This window comes from Amphiprion ocellaris, chromosome 23, assembly GCF_022539595.1.
Source record: "Amphiprion ocellaris isolate individual 3 ecotype Okinawa chromosome 23, ASM2253959v1, whole genome shotgun sequence".
NCBI classification, from domain to species: Eukaryota; Metazoa; Chordata; class Actinopteri; family Pomacentridae; genus Amphiprion; species Amphiprion ocellaris.
In genome coordinates this window covers 12,223,616-12,245,713 of record NC_072788.1, presented here as the reverse complement: position 1 = coordinate 12,245,713, position 22,098 = coordinate 12,223,616, and the positions used below count along the sequence as shown (strand labels likewise).

Genomic DNA, 22,098 nt, shown 5'->3' with positions numbered 1-22,098 from the left:
ACAAGGCTCAAACTCAATTACTTGGTAGAAGACTCTTTTACTGTTTCCAGATTTGCTGATGTCAATAGTTGATTTTCTCAGTCTACTATGATACTAAACTAAATATGGTTGAATTCTGATATTGGTTAAACAGAACAAGTTGTCTGAAGAAGTTATTGTGCTTTGGGATCAATCTGTAGCTCTGTGCAATGTATTCTGCATTTCTATGTTGGCCGATGTGCATGTAATTGTGTAATCAAGTATTTCTAACCTAAAGGGCAGAATCAGAAGTCACCACAGTATCTCACCCCTGAGCTGCAAACAATTTGCCAAAAAACGTGGCTAAAATGTTAAAGAACCAACAGACTGCAAAAAACATATTCAGAAGGAATTAATTATAATTAAAGCTGCGAGCAGCGTTGGTTGGATCCTCGCGTCCTTGCAGCTCGGCTATCCCACGCATGTCCACCAGCTGGCGCCGCAACTGAGAATGTATATTGGCCTATGGATGTGATTATGTCCGGACTCTGATCACACGTGAAGTTTGAGGCAGATTGAAGCATGTAGAGGGTAGTTTGACAGCACTTCCTGTTTCATGGCGAAACATCCAAAATGGCCGCATTCTGCTGGTTGCCATTTCTACGTCCTCAGACTTTTGCGGCACATTTTGATAGCTTTTGATCACCCATGCCTGCTGTACATCCTGGACAAATTTCAGCTCTTTCGGGGTTAGCCTGTTTGAGTTTATAGCTTTTGAAAATGTCCAAAAACTACGCAAAATCATCCAAAATTTGAACCATATTTCAACATGGCCGCATTCCATGGGCTGCCATTTCCACCCCTTCAGACTTTTGTGGTGCATTTTGATAAATTTTGATCACCTATTCCTGATGTACATCCTGGACAAATTTCAGCTCTCTTGGGGTTAGCCTGTTTGAGTTTATAGCTTTTGAAAATGTCCAAAAATGACACAAAATTGTTCAAAATATGACTCATATTTTAAAATGGCTGACTTCCTGTTGGGTTTTGGGTATTGGTGCAAGAGGCTTTTTTGTGCATCCTGATGAGTTACATATGCGTACTGAATTTCGTAGCTCTAGGTGAAACACGGTCCCTGGGCTGAATTTTCATAATATTCCAGGGGGCGCTATTGAGCCATTTTGGCACACGTGCTCCCCTAAAATATCAAATTTTTCGCTGGTCTTGGCGTGTTCAAATTGTGATGCGTTTTCGAGTATTTTTAGGGCGTCAAAAATGCGTTTCTTCTTCTGAGTAGAAAGTATAATAAATATACAAAAATCCGTTACAGTTCTTACAGTAAAGCTGCTTTCAGATGCCATTCTGTTTAAAATCAAACAAATCTGAAGAAAGTTCTAACTTGACTCCCTCAGAATCAGCAGATTTTTTAAAATCTACAATAACTTTAGTATATTGAATGAAGCCATGCAAAGTTTTACCTTCATACTATGAACATTTCAGATTTTTTTCCCTTTAAATAGATGAGGGTGAGTTGAAATCATATCACACTTAAAACTATTTTGACACAGAAGGAATCATATACAAAAGATTAAATCAAATGTAGGAAAAATGAGACTTTTCATTTGCTGCAACTCTGAAAATATTCATAGTATGAAGGTAAAACTTTGCATGGCTTCATTAAATATACTAGTTACTGCACAAAAATCATTAGGTGAGAACTTTTTTGGTTGATTTTATGCGAAATGACTCATCAGTAACATTCACCACCATGTGATTTGCAGCAACAGTTTTCTCCTGGAGCCACACTTGACTCTTTCGGGGAACTACATGAGTAGATTTTTACACACAAGGAAAAAAAATGTCATCCTGTGTGTCTGAAGCAGCAAACATAGTGAGCGTCAAGTGTGCAAACGCCATCGCGGCTCTTACCAAAGCAGCTCGTCTCTGCCGGAGGTCGCTGTCGGTCGACACGTGGCCGCCAGCCTCGATGTCAGCTGCAGCTCCAAGGTCAGCCAACCACTGAGTGGGATGTAATATGCTGGAGTTACTAGCAGGCAATTAAACCATTACACTTGTCTTTGAAGTTAGCGAGAGCAGACACAGTGGCAGGAATTCACTGAAATCACTAATGAGACACAAAATGTACACTTGTTAAAAAATACTTACCGCAAAGTTCATTTATTAGCTGTTCTGGAGCTTTTCGGAATTTATTTATCAGTTTGAGTTCACTGCAATAGAATGTTATGATGAAAAGCCCCAGCAAAGCTACTAATGACGTGATTTATGTGCTTTTTTAGAAAAAAAATCATGAAAATCTCAAACTTTATGCTAATTTCAAGGTGTTTTAACAGTTCCCATAAAAAGCACGTATAATAGTTACCCCTGAGAAGTAGAAATCCTGCAAAAGCTTCATTTAAACATTCAAAACAGCATCATGTACCATGTAAAACATGTTATATTTTAATCACTTGTCTGTTTTTGATCATTTATTTAACATGTACTGTTTATTTAATAGTTATTATATTTTAAAAATTATTTATTTAAAATGGCTACCATTTTAAAAAAATGTATGTAGCTAACATTCTTGTATGAAACGTCACCCTAATCGACCCAATTTTCAGACAAGAACGTTAGCTACGCAAGTTTTCAAAATGCCATTTCTGATATGTAATCCGATATATTTTCACACGGCATGATCTTGTAGAACAACTTGCTTGGATTTGGTGTCAAAATATGTGGAATTTAGCCAGCAGAATCCAAATTTGCAAGTTCCAACACAACAGCTTGCAACTTAATAGTGTTTTTTGATATGAGAATCTTCCTTCTTGTCAGTTACTAAACTCTTACAGCTACAAAAACTTCAGGAAATGTTGCTAGCTTTTGTTCAAGGATGCAACCTGAAGTGGATCCAAGTTTGTTTACATAAATCAAACTGTTTAAAGAACAAGCACAAATCAGTGTTATGTTGTTTTCCAGCTACAGTAAGATCTCATTAATTCAAACTGTAATAATTCAAAGTTTACGCTTATTTCAGTGTTTATACACTCCCATAGAAAACATGTAATAGTTACCTTGGAATAGTGGAAGTCCTGTAAAAGCTTCACCTGAATGTTCAAAACAGCATCATGTACCACATAAAAACATGTTTAATTTCAAACACACACTAACATGGTTGGAAAGAAAGAGCATTTCGTCAAGGGGGGATATTGTGCTTCTTTCACTTTCAACATTTGACTCCGATTGCACAGTTTCAACATGACGCCGTGTAAAGCTGAAGGCACCTGTGTTTTATCTGTTCCCTTCTGTTCTTTGAGTCGGGAAAACAGTCACGGCTTGTCCGCAATAAACCGACTGTAGAAAAATGAAAGTCCTTTGACTCTAAGAAGGTAGTGGAGATTCTCCTGTACGGATTCCTGATTTCAGGGAGCTTCCATTGGTGGAAGAAGTGAAGAGTTTGGCGTCTGCAGCTCCAGAGCAGATGTTGTCGGCGTCCTTGTCGACCAGGTCAGCTCCAGAGGCAGATGTTGCTCATGGCCTGGCAGGTGGAGCTGCTCTCGGCGGGGGAGAGGTAGATCTTACCGCTGGGGCAAACGCAAACCTCGTACAAGGCCTGATCCTCGGAGGCCTGAGCGGCAGACGCTGCATAGACGCCCAGCGGGAGGCTGCCGAGCTGAATGCTGTTGGCGTCTAAAAGTATCTGTGAGGAAAACAACGTGGTGCTGGAAGTCATTCAAATAACACTGTCAGAGGAGCCCTGCAGTGATGTATCACCAACTGGAACTGATGAATGGCTGTGGTGCAATCAGTAAATACAATGGAGTGAAATACAGCAGCCCTGATCCGGTCAGGTAGGACGTAAAGTCAAGATGCTTTTTACTTTAGAAAACTGACAATTTTTAGCCATTTTAGCCATTAAACCGTAAATGTTGACAGTACAGTGTAATGTCGAAAGAAGTACAACACAGTCTATGTTTAGTTTGCTTCCCTTTAAAGGATCACTTTCACTGTGAAATTCTGTCTGGGTACACTTTTAAAAGTTATCTGTAATTTTTTTTACTTTTATTTTTTCTTTACAACATTAGTTACTATTTTTCAATCCTTAACATACAAAATGTTTCTTTCAAATAACAAATATCTGTAAAATAACAATATTTTTGACTGATTTAACTGAGTAAAAATGGTGTAATTGTATGGCCTAACATTGTAAAGTACAAATTACTAAATACCAGATTTTTGACAGACATTAGTTTTGGCCGTATTTTTTTACAGTCAACATTTAAACTAATATTTTTCCTTGTTTTACTAAATAGTATCTGTAATTTGTCAAAACAACAAATGTGTTTAAATTTACAGTTAAGAAATTATTATTTTTCAATCCTTAATATACAGATTTTTTTCTTTTAAATAACAAATACTCCTAAAATAACTACACTTTTTCTGATTTAAATATGGTAAAGAAAATGGTGTCATTCTACGTTGAAACATTATAAAAGAACAAATGACTAATTGTGAAAATATGAGTTTTTGATGTGGACATTATTTACAGCTTTATCCTAATTAATACTTTTTTCCTGTGATTTTATTAGTTATGTGTAATTTCACTAAACACTTTTTTACTGTAATGTATAAACAGTAAACAGATGTTTGCCAATAATATTAGTTTTTGACTGTTACAGTAATCCACCATTTTTTAACTTATGTTTTACCGGCACCATTGCTGACAGGATTTTGCAGCTTTTTTTTTTTTTTGACACATTCTCTGAACTCTAAAAGAACTTTCTTACCCCGCAGGCATTACCATTCAGTACTTCATTTATAATTAAAACAAATTAAGTGCAGGGAACCTTATTTCATATGCTGATGAAGCTATTTTTCACCACAGATATGTGACACTCGTCGTAAAAGCAGCTTGGTTAAATCAGTCATTGGGTGGCAGGAACAGTTTTCTCAAACATTCAGTCTCATCTTTGAATATGAACTCTAGTTGGAAGCCCGTTAATTATTAAGTCTTTGTCATGGTGTCCCTTGTTTGCTAAAGTCACAGAATGCTCTTTGCTTGCCAACATGCCTGTAGTCCAAATGACCACCGCCTTCAGTCTGACATCTAAGTAAACATGCGCCACCTGGTGGAACAAGGAGGTACTACAGCTCATCTACAACATGCATCAATTTCTCTTGTATTATTAACAGCATTTAATCAATTTATGGTGACATCACTAAAAGATACACAATGCAGTAGTTTAAATTTGAAGACCAGTTTTATGAGAAAGGAAATGCAGCAAACATGTTTTGGTAACAAACACTAAATATCAGCATAATTCTATAAATAGGAAAAAATGAAATACTGAGCAAAGTGAGGAAGGTGCAAATGAAAAAGGGCAATAAAGAGCAGGTTTCAGTCCTGGACTAACATCTAATCCTCCTCACCTCTCCCTCTGTGGACTCCAGCTGTAGGTCCTTCCGACCGCTGACCTTCAGAGGGCCCTTGGCAGCGCTGACTTCCACCCCTCTGGGAGCCTCCATGGTCAGGGTTCGTGTTGGAGACTCCAGCCTGACCAGGACAGGAAAAAAAGGAAAACAAGATTAGAGATTCAAAGGATAAACTCCAGTTATTCTGCTGATACTGTGAGTATGGTCGCATTATTAAAAGTTCTTTTTTTTTGTTTTTTTACATTCTATTTGTTTCACACAAAGCAGCAAAGCATATAAAAGCGGGGTCAGAATAAAGCACAATTTATTTCTGTTTGCATTTGTATTTTTGGTGCACCGATGACTTCTGCACCTGTAGCTGTAGCTCCTCTCATTATTCCAAAGCAGTGCGGCGATCCTAAAGAGCCCCTAATTGTATGAGCTGATTTTGACCTTCAGCAACACTGAGGCTAATGCAATTTGCATTTTGCTCCTGCGGACTGTTTGTTTACACGGGGAAAGATAAATGTGGGAGCCAATCAATGTGGAATTTGTTTTCATAACTCATAACCGTCTCAAATTGATCCTCACCCCCCACTTTCCCCAAATCTGTTTTCAATGAATTTTAAATGGAAGACTTTAAGGAGCCGCCTTGAAATCGCTTAAATCTCCAAACCCTCTGAAACTGACACACATTCTGGATTATGTGCGAGTGGAATAAGAGGGGGAAAAAATAGAAAAGCAAATGAATTTCATCTGCATTTGAAAAGCCTGTCAGTAGATACAGTTTGAAGGGGATCTGTGAAATGCGCCTTTGACCTGGGACTGTTTGTGCTTCAGACCTGTGTCAATAAATAAAGTGGAAATCTGCTCAGTTACTTTTATTTACTCGTCTGCTGCACAGTTTTCAGAGATAAACTGTGAAGCAACAGACAGCATCATGACTTGTTTATGCAGATTTTCTTTTTTAATTTTTAACTCAATCCACAACCCTTGCATTGTTTTTGATCATTTATTTAAAATTTGTAATGTATTTAATAATTATTTAATTTAAAATTGATGTAAAATGGCTCCCATTTTAAAAATGTCTGCCACTAAAGTTCTTGTATGTTAAATCCCCCTAATTGACCCAAGAATGTTAGCTGCGCAAATTTAAAAATGGTGACCATTTTTCAAGATAGCGCCACTTCCGATATGCAATCCAATATATTTTCACACTACATGATCTCATAGAGCGATTTGCTTGGTTTTGGTGACTGTATTTTAAAGGTTCATAGTTACTTTCTCTTGCCATAATCAAATTCTAAGGAGTCAAATGTGTATAAATATGAGTCAGTATCCGCCATCTTGAAAAATCGACGCATTTCCAGTTTAATGGGGAGCCTGTAAGCAACGCAAATTTGATGCCTTTATGACAATTTGAGTGATTTTTCAGTCATTTGCACCACCACATGTGCATTTCTTCTCGTTCGATGCTCCTCAGCTTCACGTTTCAATAATTATTCAACATTAATCTGCCGATGTTTTTTGTGGCTTGGACAGAGGAGTCATTAAAAAGACACATTTTAAACACTTTGCACTTGGCTGCACAGTAAGAAATCAGTGATACAGGGTGTGACGCATGTGTGCGTGATATTTTCACTCCATTCAAAGCAGTTTCTGTCATCACACACAGACCAGGCAATTCTGCCAGAAGACAAAGTGCTCAATTTCCAAGAGTGCTTGTTTGAGACAGAGTCCAGAATAAAGCATTAAATGAATTAAATTAAATTAAAAATGTCTCTCGTGTTTTATAACCACCCCGGACTACTTCCATTATCATGTATGGTCTTTGTGAGGCTCCGACAGCAGCCTGAAGTCACATTTCACTTTACTGCTGACTGTCATAAGCAGTAACCATTAATGAGATACCATTTAAAATACATTACACATGTTTAATTACATCATTTTAACCCCAGTATCCCTGATAATTGTATTAAATATAATGAGTGAACTGGCATTCTGATCCAATCTAAATGGTAATCTGAACTGATTTTACAAGTCTTAAATATATATCTATATTTATTATTTTTATATATATATTTATTATATATACACTACCGGTCAAAAGTTTGGGCTCACCCAGACAATTTCATGTTTTCCATGAAAACTCACACATTTATTCACGTGCTAACATGATTGCACAATTGTTTTCTAATCATCTATTAGCCTTTCGACACCATTACAACACTAATTTGCTTGGAACTTTTTTTTTATCACAAAATATATTTAAGAATGTATCTGTATAATTTTAGCTTGATAGATCAAATATTTAGATAGATAATTTTTTAACAAAAATTGCCTGTCCACTCATTTTCAGCCAGTAATTTTAAGCCTGTTTAACCAATAATATTTCAAGAACTATTAAAGATAAAAGTCTGATATTTTAACTGTTGTTTCCCCATCATGTCATTGATTCAGAATCTGCAATATTGGACAAGTAGATAAAAGAATCTCTGACCATTCTGAAACTCTGCTCTAGTTAGATCAGACTATGTACCAATGCTTTACTTTTGTGGTACAACAACCAGTTATATCTAACAAATAACTAATAATTTTCCATTTTGCAGAGAAAATGGGTATTTTTTGAAAACCCTGGACATCAACGTGAGTTTATTTTAAATGTCACAATGTCTTAAAGTTTTCCCATTATCAGAATGACCGATGAGGCCATCGAAAACTTCGTCCTCCTCCGTGACAAAAAGCTTGTTGCTCCCACGATATTTTTAGGATTTCTTCCACAGACCTCTGATGATAAGTGAAGCCCTTGCAGGAGATAACTTATGTGGTATTTGCGGTCATAAAGGCTGTTTATGACAAGCTCCCGTTCTCTGGGAAACCTGACCAACCTCTTTTCTTTTTTTCCCTGCATTCAGGTTGACCTTTCCATCCACAGAAAGGTCGTGCTGTAGAGGAGGAAGCTGAACGAATGTGCTGACGGCACCAAAGACGAAGACGTTGGTTTAAACACTGCATGTCTAAAGGTGAAAGTTTATCTTTCTCGGTCACAAGCACATGCAGTATCCCAATGGGATTTACGGCATTAGTCTGTGTTCTATAAGTGGATGTGGTCAGTAATGAGGGGCAATGAACATCTGGCTGACGCAGCATAAACAAAACTTTCCAAAGGCTGCGATCCAAATAACATACTTTAAGTACGTACTGTTAGGACATACAGCTTTGTTATAATATTGCACCTGAAACTTTCACCATCCATAGTCTGTAGTCCACAAGGAGCTGTCATTTGTCAGTTTGCTCTCGCAAGCTAAATCTTTCACACGATAGAGTTTGGTAGTGTGGATACTGGAATACACAAACCAGTGAGGTGATTCACTGGTGCATTTACTTCCAAGATCTTGACCTGGGAATTTTTGTATTTTCACTCTAAAAAAAAACTAAGCCAAAAAAACATCTAAATGACGAAGCAATTTTGAGCTTTCAGTGTTCCTTTCATGTATATGTTCGGAAGCATTCAGAGAGACAAAATAGGTTTTGGTAAATCTCAACGTCAAGAAAACATGGAAGCAGCTTGGAACTTTGCACACAAAATGACAATATATAGACTCCTTTGCACCAGTTTTTGTGGTTCTACCAATGAGTCCACATTGACATTTTGTCAAGTCAGAATAGCAAAAACTGGAACCTTGTCTTGCCACATACCAAATTCTACTGATGTTAGAGACCTCAAAGCCTGGTGAAATTTCGACCAAAATCTGAATTTCTAGAAAGAAATATGGATACATCCATATATATACACTTACAGGAACTTTCTGGGGTTCCAACAGCACCTTTGTTTTCAAATTCTGCACTTTTCTCTATTTTCAAGGGCAAATCATTAAATCATTTGTCTTCTGCCAGAACCATTCAATCATGTGGATTTTCTGGACACAGTTTTGTCTGTTGTCTCACCAACTTTCATGGTTGTGAAAGTTATATATCTGGAGATACTGAACCTTTAAAATTGCATGCCAAATAAGATTTTTTGTTTGATTGTTAGCGGGTGAGAGTACGAAAATTAAAAGGTCTAAAATTATCATCTCAAAACATCATCATTTTGTATCAAGACAGGAAGATAAAAAGGTCTAAGCAACTTTAAAAGACTGTTGGGGCACAGATGGCAGGAGCTTCAGCTGCAATTTTGTCTAAATTGTTGACATACTTGCCACACATTAAATTCTAGTAATGGTAGAGGCCTCAAAAGTTGGTCAAATGTTGACCAAAGACGGTGCAGCAACAAATTTCCTGAGTCTGTCTGAAGCGAATTGAGGAAGGTAAAGCTTGAGCAAACCAAAGACAAATGAAACCAATTAAAATACACAAAGTGAAATGAAAAAAACGTCACCATTAGCCACATGATTTTTCTAGCAAAAGCACATCATCAGATGAATGGGATGGACACAATAAAATGACTCAAAAAATTCAAGTAGTGCTTTCATTGAGAAGTGATACGGATTACACGGTTTTGCATCGATGATTTTACTGTTCAGTGGAACTATGAGATGCAACAATCTTTCTTTTAACAGTGTCTGAACCTTGTGAAACAATAATCCCTTCCAAATTTCAAACCAATTTCCTCCATTTTTGCACAAATTGTCTCAGCTGTCCAAACATCATAATAACAAAGAAACAAAGGGTGAAATAGGCTGCTGCTACACTACATCTCAGTCCTATCAAACTGGTGGTAGAAAAGTCGGACCAGAGCTAAGTGGGACCAGGAAGAGTTGTCCTGTTCTGCCTTTATCTTCTTAATGAACCTGTCACTCTTGTGTGGACACGCCGGCTGCTGAGACTGAACTCGAAGCTGCTCGGATAAACTGAAGAGGCCTGTACGACTGGCTGCATTGCAAATAGACTTTAAAACCCGAAGAAGATCGGGGGCGGGGTGCTCCAGTGGCAGAACGCTACACAGAAAATAAAATGGAAAACGCTCCATGTGATGTCTGCACTGTAAGAAACAGGAGCACCTTCAAATCCTGTCTGGTCTGCTTAGTGTCAGACTCGTCTCGCTGCAGATTCCTACGTGGTTTTAAGCAGCAGTTTGCAGCCTGTACAAAAAATAAAGCTGACACGATTGAGACCTGGAGAATTTTTGACACATTGATCACAAGTCCATCTCTCATCTGTCCTCCATAGACTTTAAAAGAAGAGACACATTCTCCCTCATTATTCACAAAACAGATGAGAGGAATATCACACAGCAATTCCACATTGGAGATCTGCTTCATGTCACAGCGTTTTTAGCAGCTTCCATGTCTTCTCTGATAGATTTGGGACATGTGCGTGAGGAATCAGAGCACCATCCTTCAAAATAACATAAAAAATTATGTGATTATGGAATTGGCAGATAGCTAAACACTAATGCTTACAGACAAGTTTTCAGCAATTATCTAGTTTGATTTGTCTCAAACTCAGCCCCGGAGGGTGTTTTGAGAGTGCAGCTGAAGTGAACTGAACTACAGGAGTCAGTGTGAGGTGAAGGAGCTGATCAGAGCCTGACAACAGCAGTGACTAAAGGTAATGAAGCTGTGAGCCGAGACAAGACATGACAAACTGACGTCTCTCCAGCAGGATCATATCCACTTTATAACTGCACTCCCTTTCTTTTATAGAGCTCACCAACAAGGCCTCAGTTCTTGATAAGCACCAGTGCGATGGTTCACAAGTCGTCAAACACCAACATGTTTCCTAGCTGTTAGGAAAAACAAAGGATGCAAGTCAGTTGCAGGGGACCAAAACAGCTAAAAACTATTTTGATAGCAAATACTGCTCAACGTTGTTAATCAGTGAATTAAGGTTGAGTGGACGTTGTCCTACATGTTGATAGAATCTTCTTTAACAACGGCCAGGAAAAGAGAATTGTCACATTTGTCATTCAACAGCAGAAACACTGTATGAGAAAATTAACTCATCTTGAAATTATGAGCTCCGGCCAGAAATAATTAACCATCACAGAGGACTTGGTCATAGTGCCTGTTGCCAGCTAAAACCCAGACAATGTTCTCTCCTTTCCAACATTAATTGCCTGTAGTACGAATTACCAGCTCTTCTGGTCACCACAGTAACAAAAAGCTGCAGCTAATGTAAAACATACTTTCATGACATATGACTTATCTGTGAATTTGCATGCCTAAATGCCATTTCCGCAACACCTTCTGCACTCATGAAGCCTTGTATTATCACATTCCCCACTTCACTGTCAGGACTATGCATTCACTGTGGTAGTCCTGACCAGGTTCACACCAAACATGTTGAAGTCCATCTGAGCCCAACACATCATCTCGGTTTCATCTGAACAAAGAATGTTCTCCCAACATTCATTAGGCTTCTTTTCTTGTTCTTAAAATGTTAACTTTTTTGAGGTTTTTAGTTGGATGCCTTCCATAGAGGTTGATATAAAGAACTGTCCTTTCCACTGTCTGAGCTGATTTTGCTTAATAACCTCACTGCCATGTCTGAATCAGCTGATGTCCGTTTTTGAGAGCTAAATTTTTTGCAAATTGTGAACTGTGAATTTTAGTGGGATGACCGTTGCAGCTCTGATTAGTGGTACTATGGCTCCTTCTATACCTCCTGGTTACTACGGGAGGTTTACTGATTTTCAGTTGATCATCCTGGATCTTTTACCATATTTGTGAAGTCTCTATCACATTTTTCAGTTTCTCTGTTCAATTCTTTTCCATGTGGAGCCATGACGAAGACATGCAGATAGACATAGTCTGTAGGTCTTTTGTTGTTCACAGCTCATTTTATAACTATGTTTATGCAGTTAGACTGACTGGAAATCACAGGTGGACAGTTTAGTTTCAGTCATCACAGGTGTTTCCTCTCTTGTTTGCACTGAGTTTCTATTGTGGGGCCAGAATTCTCAATGCTGTCTTTCCAAAGTCTTGGTTTTTGATAGTTCATAAAAGGAAATACTCTACATATATACTTGTAAAGAAATCCTGTTCGCAAGTACACTTTAAAACATAAGTCATGTTTTAAGGTAAGCCACGAACAACGTCATTAAATGTCAGTGGAGTTATTGCACTTAGAGAGAGCATTATGATGACAAACTTGAGTACCAGTGCACACAGATGAAGTATTCAGGGAGCAGAATAGGTGTTTCAAAGAGGAGGAGGATCTCCACTGGCTTTCTTTGATTTTGTCTGCGCTCCGTTCATCTCACAGATTACCTCTGGCTTGCAGAGAAATACATCACACCACAAAGAGAGTGATCTTTCTTAAAAGAGGAAAAACATGGACGCAAGCCAAGACATGTTTCTATCATCCAGAGGGTTTTACTGACAAGTGGCATGCCATTTGCAAGGGAGGTTTACCTTTCGGTGTGGCAGAGGGAGGAAAGACATTCATTAGTATTGATGGAAAGTCCCCAGAGCTGCATCCACAAACAATGCACAACTATGCACATGTCACTTTTAGTACGAATATGAAAAACAAAATAAAAATTGCTTCAAAATTGGCTTTAATGACTTTACTGAATAAGGTACGTTAGGCAAAGAATGCATTTTTGTGGTAACATGAGTGGTTAAGTGCAGTATGATGTCATCATATTGGCTGACAAATGAGAGGTACTTGTGTAATCAATCAGTGCACTACTGTAATTTATGACTTACTGTCTGATTTTATAATGAAAAAGCTCCTACTTCGGTAACATCAGTTGGAGGTGCTGCAGATTTTCTGTTCCACAGGCTGGTAATGTCAAATCACATTAAATACGGGTGCAGACTAATTGCTGTGCATAAAAGAGTTATGCATCTATATCAATGTCAGCATTACTGGGCCGACACAGTCTAAGGCTCTGGGTATTCTAGGAAACAATGGCTGCTTGGGTTGTTCCCATCCATTTGTAGCTGTTTTTCTCATTAATACAAAGTAAACATACAGAATACTTTCTAAAATGAAATACTTGATGACAAAAATAAAAAGAAAAGGTTATTTTTATTGAGCTTTCATTATTGATTGAGCAGGTTTGCCTAAAATATTGATAGATAACCTAAGTAGCAGAGTTTTAAAATGATTTGTTAACTAACAAAAAATATTTATCATTTTATTTAATGTATTTTTTTATATATATTTTCATATCTGTCATAGTAAGAACCCACTTTATTTTTGTGCTACCTGCTCAATCAGTTCCGAAAGTTCAACAAAAATAACTTTTTCATTTTTATGATGGCTTCAATTATTTAGGGGGAAGGATTTCAACTCATCCATAACAGAATCAGAAATTATTTGATCTACTCCAATATTCCAGATTCTGAATAACTGATGTGATGAGAAATAACAGTGAAAACTTCAGGCTTTTATCTTCAATAATTTCTGAGATATTGTTGTTCAAACAGCCTCAAATTTCAATGTGAAAAAACCCCTGCTGAAAGCAGATTGACTGGCAATTGTAGACAACTTGTATCTTGGATAGTATTTGATACATCCAGTAAAACTTCACAAATATCTTCAAAAATATCCACTGTTTAAGCTATTCAAATTTCAGGCCAGTCAGAGATGGATGATCAGCAGCTGTTGTCAAAAAATTATTAAAATAAGATGGACATTACATTACAGTTTTGGAGGGAAAGCCTGGAGTTGTTTTCAAAATTTAGAAGCTTATACAACTTATTTCCAACTTGTGACTCCTTAACTTACGATAACATATCATTTTATAGAAAAAGTGAACTATTACAAGTAAAAGAAAGAGTAGAATTTTACTGTTTCCCACTATTTAGGAGTGTAGTTTTGGCTATTTGCTGGTGAAAAGACATTTCTTTAAGCCTAATTGCATGCAAATGTTGTTTTAACAATCTGTATTTCAACATTTCAGCATTTGCCAGACCCTACAGCATGTTAAAGTTGTGTGGATTTCTGTAAAACATATAAAAGAAGGCGTTTTTTTGCTGTGACGTGCTACCAGTCATGTTGTTTACTTTGCCCACAGCCCAATTACTCTACAAACCCTGTAAATAATAATTTAAAAAGGAACAAAAATCGTGTTAGGCTCCAATTTACGTCATTAATAGCCCACATGATTCAGTTTGTTTCATTTTCTTTTACATGATGTTTGGTAAAGGAAATTGGGTTTAGATAAAAGGAGTGCTTATGCAGTCGTGACAGACAGAACATGTGCTTATTTTGAAGTCATTTAGAAGCAGACGTGATAGATTTTTGGAAATGAAATTATTTCTAAATTGAGCAGGATCCAGCCTTGATAAATTAAACGCCTTTGATCAAACATGCAGAACAGAGTGGTGTCCGAGCGAACATCACGCTGCTGTTTTCCTGTTCCGTCGCCTCTCTCGTTAAGATTTCGACCACATTGCAGATGGTCACCTCTGAGCCGAGCCTCTGTGTGCTCGCTTTAAAGTGAAAAACTCATCAGTATTCCTCTCACTGTGGAGGAATTAGCTGCCAGAACACTGCTTTTTCTGCCAACTTTGATCCCAGCCCTCCTTTCAGGACCAGTAAGGTGGACAACAAACCGGCGCTCGTTATGTCTCGTTAATGGAAGCTCAGAGCCTCAGGCGAAGTGCAGCAATGATCACGTGCACCAACTTCAACCACTTTCTCAACGCTCTGTCACTGCTTTAATCAAATCCTGACTGCTGTACAGAATGACTAACAAATTAGCTCAACCCTTTGGCTGTGAATTAAGAGAGTCTAGCTTCAAATTTAACAAAGCAACCAAGAGGGTGCTTAGGGTAATGACACTGGTGAATAATGGTTCCTGACACTCAGCCGTTGTCTTTGAAATGCCAAGGAACATTTATCATCATTATTTAAAGATCTTAATTTTAATTCAATAGGATATGAACATATGACATTAAGCTTTAATGAATTTCTGAACAGTGTCTGAATATGAACTCACTTCAGGTCTTCAGAAGCCCTCGCCTGGATCAGTGGAGTTTCTACTGAATGACCAAACACGGCGCCGTCTGAACCTGCTGACAAAACTCACTTTTATAATTCACCCAAGTAAGCTTCTTATTCCTGACACTTTTTTGGTAATTACTGAAGTACATTCAAAGAAATGAAAGTCAAAATCTCTCACAGGTTTCCTTTACATGGATTATTCCGTATAAACTCAACCAAACCTGAAAGAAAATCCTTCCTGGCCTCCTCAGAATCAGCTGATTTTCATGTACAATTACTTAACAGTAGTATATTTAATGAAGCCATGCAAAGTTTTACCTTTGTACTATGAGTGTTTTCAGATATTGAGTCTAAAATCTGTACGTGTTACTTTTCCATAATTTCTGAACATCATCAGAACAGCGGATAAACACATGGAATTTTCAGGACTGAAAAACACATTGGAATTCTGTTAAAAACCAAATCAGTCGACTTTGAGCATCAATATTATGGGCTGTATCTTAGTTTGAACAGTATATGAGCCTTAAAAGTTTACCCACAATGCACTCTTTAAAGTTTCCTCTGGTAAATTATCAGAAAACAAAAACAAATCCAGGATACCAATGATTGTTTCAATGTCTCTATGTCATAGACATTAAACTGCTGCAGTTTTACTGTTCAAACTATGACACACCCCATAATATTGATGCTCAAAGTTGCTTATAGGAAAAACGGTGCAAAAAAAAAAAAAAAAACAGATTTAGACACTTGGAGTGGATGTAAAATTGATTTGTTTTTTAACAGAACTCATAAGTCTTTATCTGCTTTACTGATGAATTATGAGGCTCGGAAATTATGGAAAAAGTCAAATAAAAAGTGTGACAATCTGACCCACCTCTATGTACTGTAATATTCACAGTATGAAAATAAAACTTAAACTAAAAAAATAAATCTGCATATTCTGAGGAGGTCAGGTGGGGAGTTTTTTTTAGATTTGTTTGATTTTATTTGGAGTTACTTTTTCCCACACAATACCCACCAACACATGCTTTTTTTCATTTCAGATATCAGAAGATGATCACGTGAGACTGCGCCACAGTTTACCTGTGACTGTGAACTTCTCTGTCGTCATGACGACCTCTTCTTCGTCTGCAGTGAACAGAAGTTTACCTCCGTCGCTGCTTCGCACCTCCAGCCTCTGACACTGAGCCTCCACAGCCTCAGGTCCTGCAAAAACACTACACTGTGGTGATTCCTTTTTTTTTTTTTAAATATAAATATACTACAAACACTGGTGAGTGCTGGAAATTAATCTGCACGGCAGCAATTCATTTAGATGTGTTGCATTATTTTAATATATTTTATGAATTTTTCCAATTTTAGTTTGACAATGAAGAAGCTTTATTCGTCTCACTGCTACCAACTTTCACTTTTTGAAAAATACCGCTGTTAACTAAAGGTTGCCTCTTGTGTCTCTGGTCTTGTAAATCAGCGTTGGGAAGCGGTGTTTGGACATGTAAGGCTATTAGCAATCTGAAATACTTGGTCGAGTGCTTGCTCTGCAAACGAAAGTCGCCAGACAAAGCTGGATCAGCAGTGTTTTTACACTGAATGAGGACAAATGAGTAATCTGCTCCGCTGGTGAGGAATATTAATTCCTGCTCTCCAAACTTTGGTGTTGTTCCAGATGTGCATGCAGAAATTTCTAATGTCTCCCTTCCTCGCCTCTCTTCCATTAATCCACGGGCTGCTGAGAATTTAATTATTCTCGCTCAGTTTCATCTCATTTCAGACAAAAACGCACTTTCTACAAAAGCCGGCGCTAATTTCCAAAAGGAAGGTCGAGCGTGACCAGAACAGTGTCATCACGCGTCACATACCTGTCAAATCAGCATCAACTCTCAGCTTATGTTGGCTCAGACCAACAGCTAATAATGTTAATAAGCAAGTCATTTGCTCTCCAGTGATCATTAATCATGCAAATGACTTTGGTAATTTGGCCTGACTCGTACTTGAACAAGAGGAATCATTGGCCTTCGTAGAGGTGCATCAAAGGGTAGCGTCTGGAAGAAGGTGCAGAGACGATTTAAGGATGAATTTGTTGCGCTAATCTTGATTACATTTGGTAATAAATGGCACAGATAGAGCACTTTGGACAGCCAGGATTAACCTCAGATCAGTTTTTCAATAAGTTCATCAAAAGTTAGCCCAAGTGTCAAAAAACATGAATTCCAGCACAAGTTCCCTCCTAAACCAGAAGGAGCGTTCACATTACAGCAGTTTTAACCTGTCTCTTTTAGAATTGATTGTAAGATCCCTTTATTGGATTATAAAGTTCTTTATGGTCTTGGTCCTTCATATTTATCCAATTTGCTTTGAACCCCCTCGAACTCTCGGGTGTTCTGGTAGTGTTTTTTAATTTAACCTAAAGCCAGAAAAATCCACAAAAATATACGTTGAGGCAGCATTTTGCTATTATGGTCCACATCTGTGGAACTTCCTTCCAGAAGATCTGAGGGCAGCAGAGAGTTCATATTTTTAAAATCAAACTCTAGACTTACCTTTTTAGTTTGGCTTTTGATTGATTTGATAGATTTTATTTATTACTCTTCTTAGAACTAATTTTAAGTGGCAAGTTACCATTTCAGGGGTAAAATAAGACACAAAGTGGAAACTCACCCACTGTGAGCTGACCGGTCAGCTGGCCTTGGTTGTTTCTGGCATTCATGGTGACGTTCTTGTCTGACCGCAAGACCAACAAGCTGTCCTGAAGGGAAACATGAATGAAGGAGGATAGAGACACAAAGTGGGAGAAAGAAAAGTTGGGTTAAAAAGGTGGCAGGATCCAGAATTTTAATGGTAGCATATTATTTTGCTGCACCTCCACCAGTCTGAACAGACGAATCTCCTCATTTGCTGAACATCTGCTTATTGATAGACACTACAATTTACCAATCTTCCCTAAATGCCTCACATGCAGGTTAAGGCGGAAGCTAACTAGGTGGCTGCAGTACACTCAGACAGGTGTGTGACCAAAAATTAGTTTGAAAAAATCAAATAAGGCAATTTAATGTCAGATTTACCTTGGTTTAAACCAAGTTATTTTATCAATATGGACGGTTTTCTATGAGTTTTGTACGTGAGGAATATTTTTTGTTGCAGAGTTTACTATGAGCAACATTTCTACATGTGGAATTTTCTCCAAGTAGCGTTTTCTACGTGTGGCGGTTTCTAAAAGTGGAGTTTTTGACAATGAGCAAAATTTTCTACAAACTGAGATTTCTACAGGCAGAGTTTGCTCAAAATTGAGTTTTCTGAAAGAGTTTTCTATGGCGTGTTCTATGAGTGAAGTCTTCTAGGAGCAAGTTTTCTGTGAGTGGAGCTTCCCACGAATGGAGTTTCTCTACAAGTAAAATTTTCTATGAGGAGAGTTTTTTATGAGCAAAATGTTCTACGAGTGGAAACAAGGGGATTTTTTGAAGAGGGCCTTCTTCGTTGCACATAGTTTTCTTTACGAGCAAAGCGATCTACAAATGGTGTTTCTATGTGAAGTGAAGTTTTCTACAAACTGCGATTTTTAAGAATGGTGTCATCTATAAACAAAGTTTTCTACATGGGCGAGCTTTTCTAAGAGTGCCATTTTCTAGCCAAGAAAATCCAACTTATGCTGTGATTTTTTTAGGATTTATGGAATTCTAACGTTATAGTTGAGTTGTCTCTCCTTCTAGCTGTGCTTTTAGAGGTGCAGGACCTTATGTTGTAGTGAAAAATAGTAAAAACACCTATAAACCACTTTGGGTTCAGATGGATGAAACAAAAACTAGACATTATAATCTTCATGAGAGGTGATTTACTGCAGGACTGTAGTTTAAGACTGCATTGATCTTAGAAAGGTGGACCTGATAAACTGTAAACTGAGTGTGTGTACTTATAAGATAAAATATTCATAATCTTGAATGGTTTTATATTAATGCTTGATTGTTCTTCCACCTGCCACCCAAAAGCTTCTATAAACAAAATTTTAAACAGGCAGAATTTTCTAAGAGCAGAGTTTTCTACGAGCAGTTGTTTTAATGTTTTCTAAAAGCTGTGTTTTCTAATTGCGCTGTTACGAAGAGGAGTTTTCTAAAGTTGAGTACATATTAAACGCTAAGACCATAATTACTTGTGATCATTCAATCGGAAGCCAAAAATGATGATTAGTTTTCATTTTATTTTGCAGTCTTCGTGCTGTGTTGTAATTAAATGTAATACTTTTACTTGGTAAAACCTGCTTCAGTCAGTATCTCCCAGCCTGCAGCTACATTCTTTATCATCAACAGTAACTGAATCTGACTTCTCCTTAAAATTATTAGCAATAGATCGTGTTGTCATTGGAATCTGCAACGAGCAAAATTGATTGTTAAATATGTCAAGTAGATTGACTGAGTCAGTGAAGAAGAAAAAGTATGATTTTCTATCATGAGAGGATCACCAAACCAGTGAAATTATCATCTTGCACTCAAACGAATGCAACAATTTGAAAATGCACACTCAAAAAACAGTGAGATACGCAACTGTCTGGAGCTCAGATGGGGAAAAATCTTTGTCCTTGTTTCAATGTTAAATCAGTTTGAAAAGAAAGGAAGGAATTAAATAAATATATCAGATTATTAAACAGGAATCATCCTTTAAAACCCCACACTCAGCAGCCATTAGACAGTCACTGCCTTGTCTCATTGAGATCAGTGTTAATGTAATTGAGTCTGTTCAAAGTTAGTTCCCGAGCCGATCTTCCACTGGATAATAACCACTGAATTAAATGACATTAAGACAAAAATGGAACAAATTAAAAGTAAATTATCCAAAGATGAGTAATGAAGTGTAGACAGAGTTTGAGGAGGAAGGCAGGGCGGCTAAGGATGTGGTTTTCCTAAAACTGACAAGCGTAGGAGTATCCTACTCTCCACTGCAGACATGTTAACTATAGACCTGTTCTGCTTTCTGGCAGTTCTGCAAAGTTTATGGCTGTTTGACATTTGAATGATGGAGCATTTGTGTGTCAGAGTGTGCATGTTGAAAAAGCTTCGACTGTCCTACCGCAGTTGTTCACAAATGTCTGTAACATCAGCTCAAGATGGAGGGAATACACCTTAGACACAACAAGTCTGTTTGGCAACATTTCAGATCATTTTCATTAAAATGCATACTTGCTTTCAAATCAGCTAAATCTAACAGAACATCTTAATTCACTGATTTCAAACTAACTGATTGGAGACAAGAGGCTTTTCGGTGCACAGCTGACTAACTTCTCCTACAATCTGCAATTCAATGCATTTATAATTGTATTAACAGTAAATACAAGTGACATTTACAACATAAATGCTCCATAATAGGTGTGACTGACTCCATGTTTTCCTTAAAGAGGTGGTAATTATCATCTCAGCTTTGTGATTTCCTTGCGTTTCTAGCCTTAGAGCGTTCATTTGGTTCATTTTCGTTCCCTGACTGATCATTTCCTGTATAAAAGCTTATCATAAATGAATACAAGGAGAAGAAATGAGAGGTTTTGATATGAAGTATTCCTTCTAAAGAGTCTATAGGTCCTAAACTGCTTCCTCCAAGGCTGAGTTGCTCTTCTCAACACTCCCCTGGGATCACATAGAAGGCTTTTTTAGTTGCTCTGCCTGTTGAGGAAGGTCAAGTGCAGATCAGAGTGAATGCACATAAATGGAGCCTGTTGTTGTAGATGCACTGGGCGCCGTCAGACTGAAAAATTACCATGGCTGCTGTAAGGCAAAGGATGCTTCCCTGCATACAATGAATAACATCACAGCCGAGAGCTACGGCACGCTGCTTCAATGACACACACACACACAAAAACCCTCATATGATGCTGCTATCTGTGCGCGAGAGAGTGTAAAATAAAATGCAGACGTTTTAAACATAAACAAAGAGCACCACTCAGGGGTTTAACTGTAATCCTAACCCAGTATTTGCATAAATATATTTAAATTTTAATTATATTTGATTGCTGTGCTGGAAGCTAATTTGCATACTGAGCTGAACAAGTAAATATAATGAAGAAAAAAACACTGAACAGGGATGCGTATTACGGTTTAATTTCCTTATTCAAATATCAAATCTTGCAGGCAGGTGGCAGTTTGCAGTTGCACATTTAACAGTTTTTAATATTAAAAAGTTGCTTCATCAAAGTGGATCAAGCCGGAGAATGTATAGACTTTTAAAGCAGAGCTGCAGTTTAAGCTGTGAGAGTTTAACAAGTGGATGGTTTATGCCGCCTTTTTGCAGAAATGATGCTCTCAATCGTCTCTCTCATGCTTATCAAATGCAAGTAGGTGAGACTGAGTGAAGTAGAAGTTTCGCTCCAATATAGATACACCTGCATCTGCTGCTATTTATAGATCAGTCGGGCTCCCCGGAGACGATAATGCGAGCCAACAGTGTGAACAGCAGAGATTTGATTAACTGTATCTGGGCACTGTGTTGCCTCATTCCACACTATTTTTCCAGGCAGCCAGTTTGGTTCATTTTTAAATTCAAAGCAAAGACACACTTTCAGAGTCAATTTTAAACTGCAATCACAGCGTCCTGTTTGCTGTATGAGGTGTTGACGAATCGCTCCAGTTAAACAAACAACAATTTAAACTTATTGCAGGCTTTGTAATAATCTGCATGCATTGTGGATGATTTGACCTCTGCTGGAGCTTCAGTTCAGCTGCAGCAAGAATTATTTACATCTAGAAATGCAGGGCTGGATACGCAGAAACCGTAGAAATCGTGAAACCAGCTTCTGTAGTTCTTCACATAAATAACAAATACTTGTTACTTAATGGTCCCATAATTGGA

At 37.7% G+C, this 22,098-nt stretch overlaps 1 protein-coding gene and 1 long non-coding RNA gene across 3 annotated transcripts in view; one reads left to right on the top strand and one right to left on the bottom strand.

Annotated features, from left to right (window-relative positions):
• Nucleotides 1-1,859: 1,859 nt before the first annotated feature.
• Nucleotides 1,860-22,098, bottom strand: part of LOC111566014 (zeta-sarcoglycan) — a 64,144-nt gene continuing 43,905 nt past the window's right edge. The window contains exons 4-8 of the mRNA XM_023266371.3: nucleotides 17,929-18,016; nucleotides 16,354-16,476; nucleotides 15,266-15,338; nucleotides 5,386-5,509; nucleotides 1,860-3,655 (exon numbers count right to left, since the gene is read on the bottom strand). Of these exons, the coding sequence (XP_023122139.1) occupies nucleotides 3,464-3,655; nucleotides 5,386-5,509; nucleotides 15,266-15,338; nucleotides 16,354-16,476; nucleotides 17,929-18,016 (600 nt within the window). The 3' untranslated portion in view covers nucleotides 1,860-3,463. The remainder of the gene's footprint in view (nucleotides 3,656-5,385; nucleotides 5,510-15,265; nucleotides 15,339-16,353; nucleotides 16,477-17,928; nucleotides 18,017-22,098) is intronic.
• Nucleotides 4,275-22,098, top strand: part of LOC118470033 (uncharacterized) — a 34,916-nt gene continuing 17,092 nt past the window's right edge. The window contains exons 1-4 of one of the 2 annotated variants that reach the window (XR_004847036.2): nucleotides 4,275-5,583; nucleotides 8,283-8,390; nucleotides 15,271-15,372; nucleotides 16,314-16,473. This is a non-coding gene — a long non-coding RNA (uncharacterized LOC118470033). Of the gene's footprint in view, nucleotides 5,584-8,282; nucleotides 8,391-9,460; nucleotides 10,921-11,015; nucleotides 11,121-15,270; nucleotides 15,373-16,313; nucleotides 16,474-22,098 lie in introns of those variants that run through there. The other variant, XR_008600604.1, reaches the window with a different exon arrangement.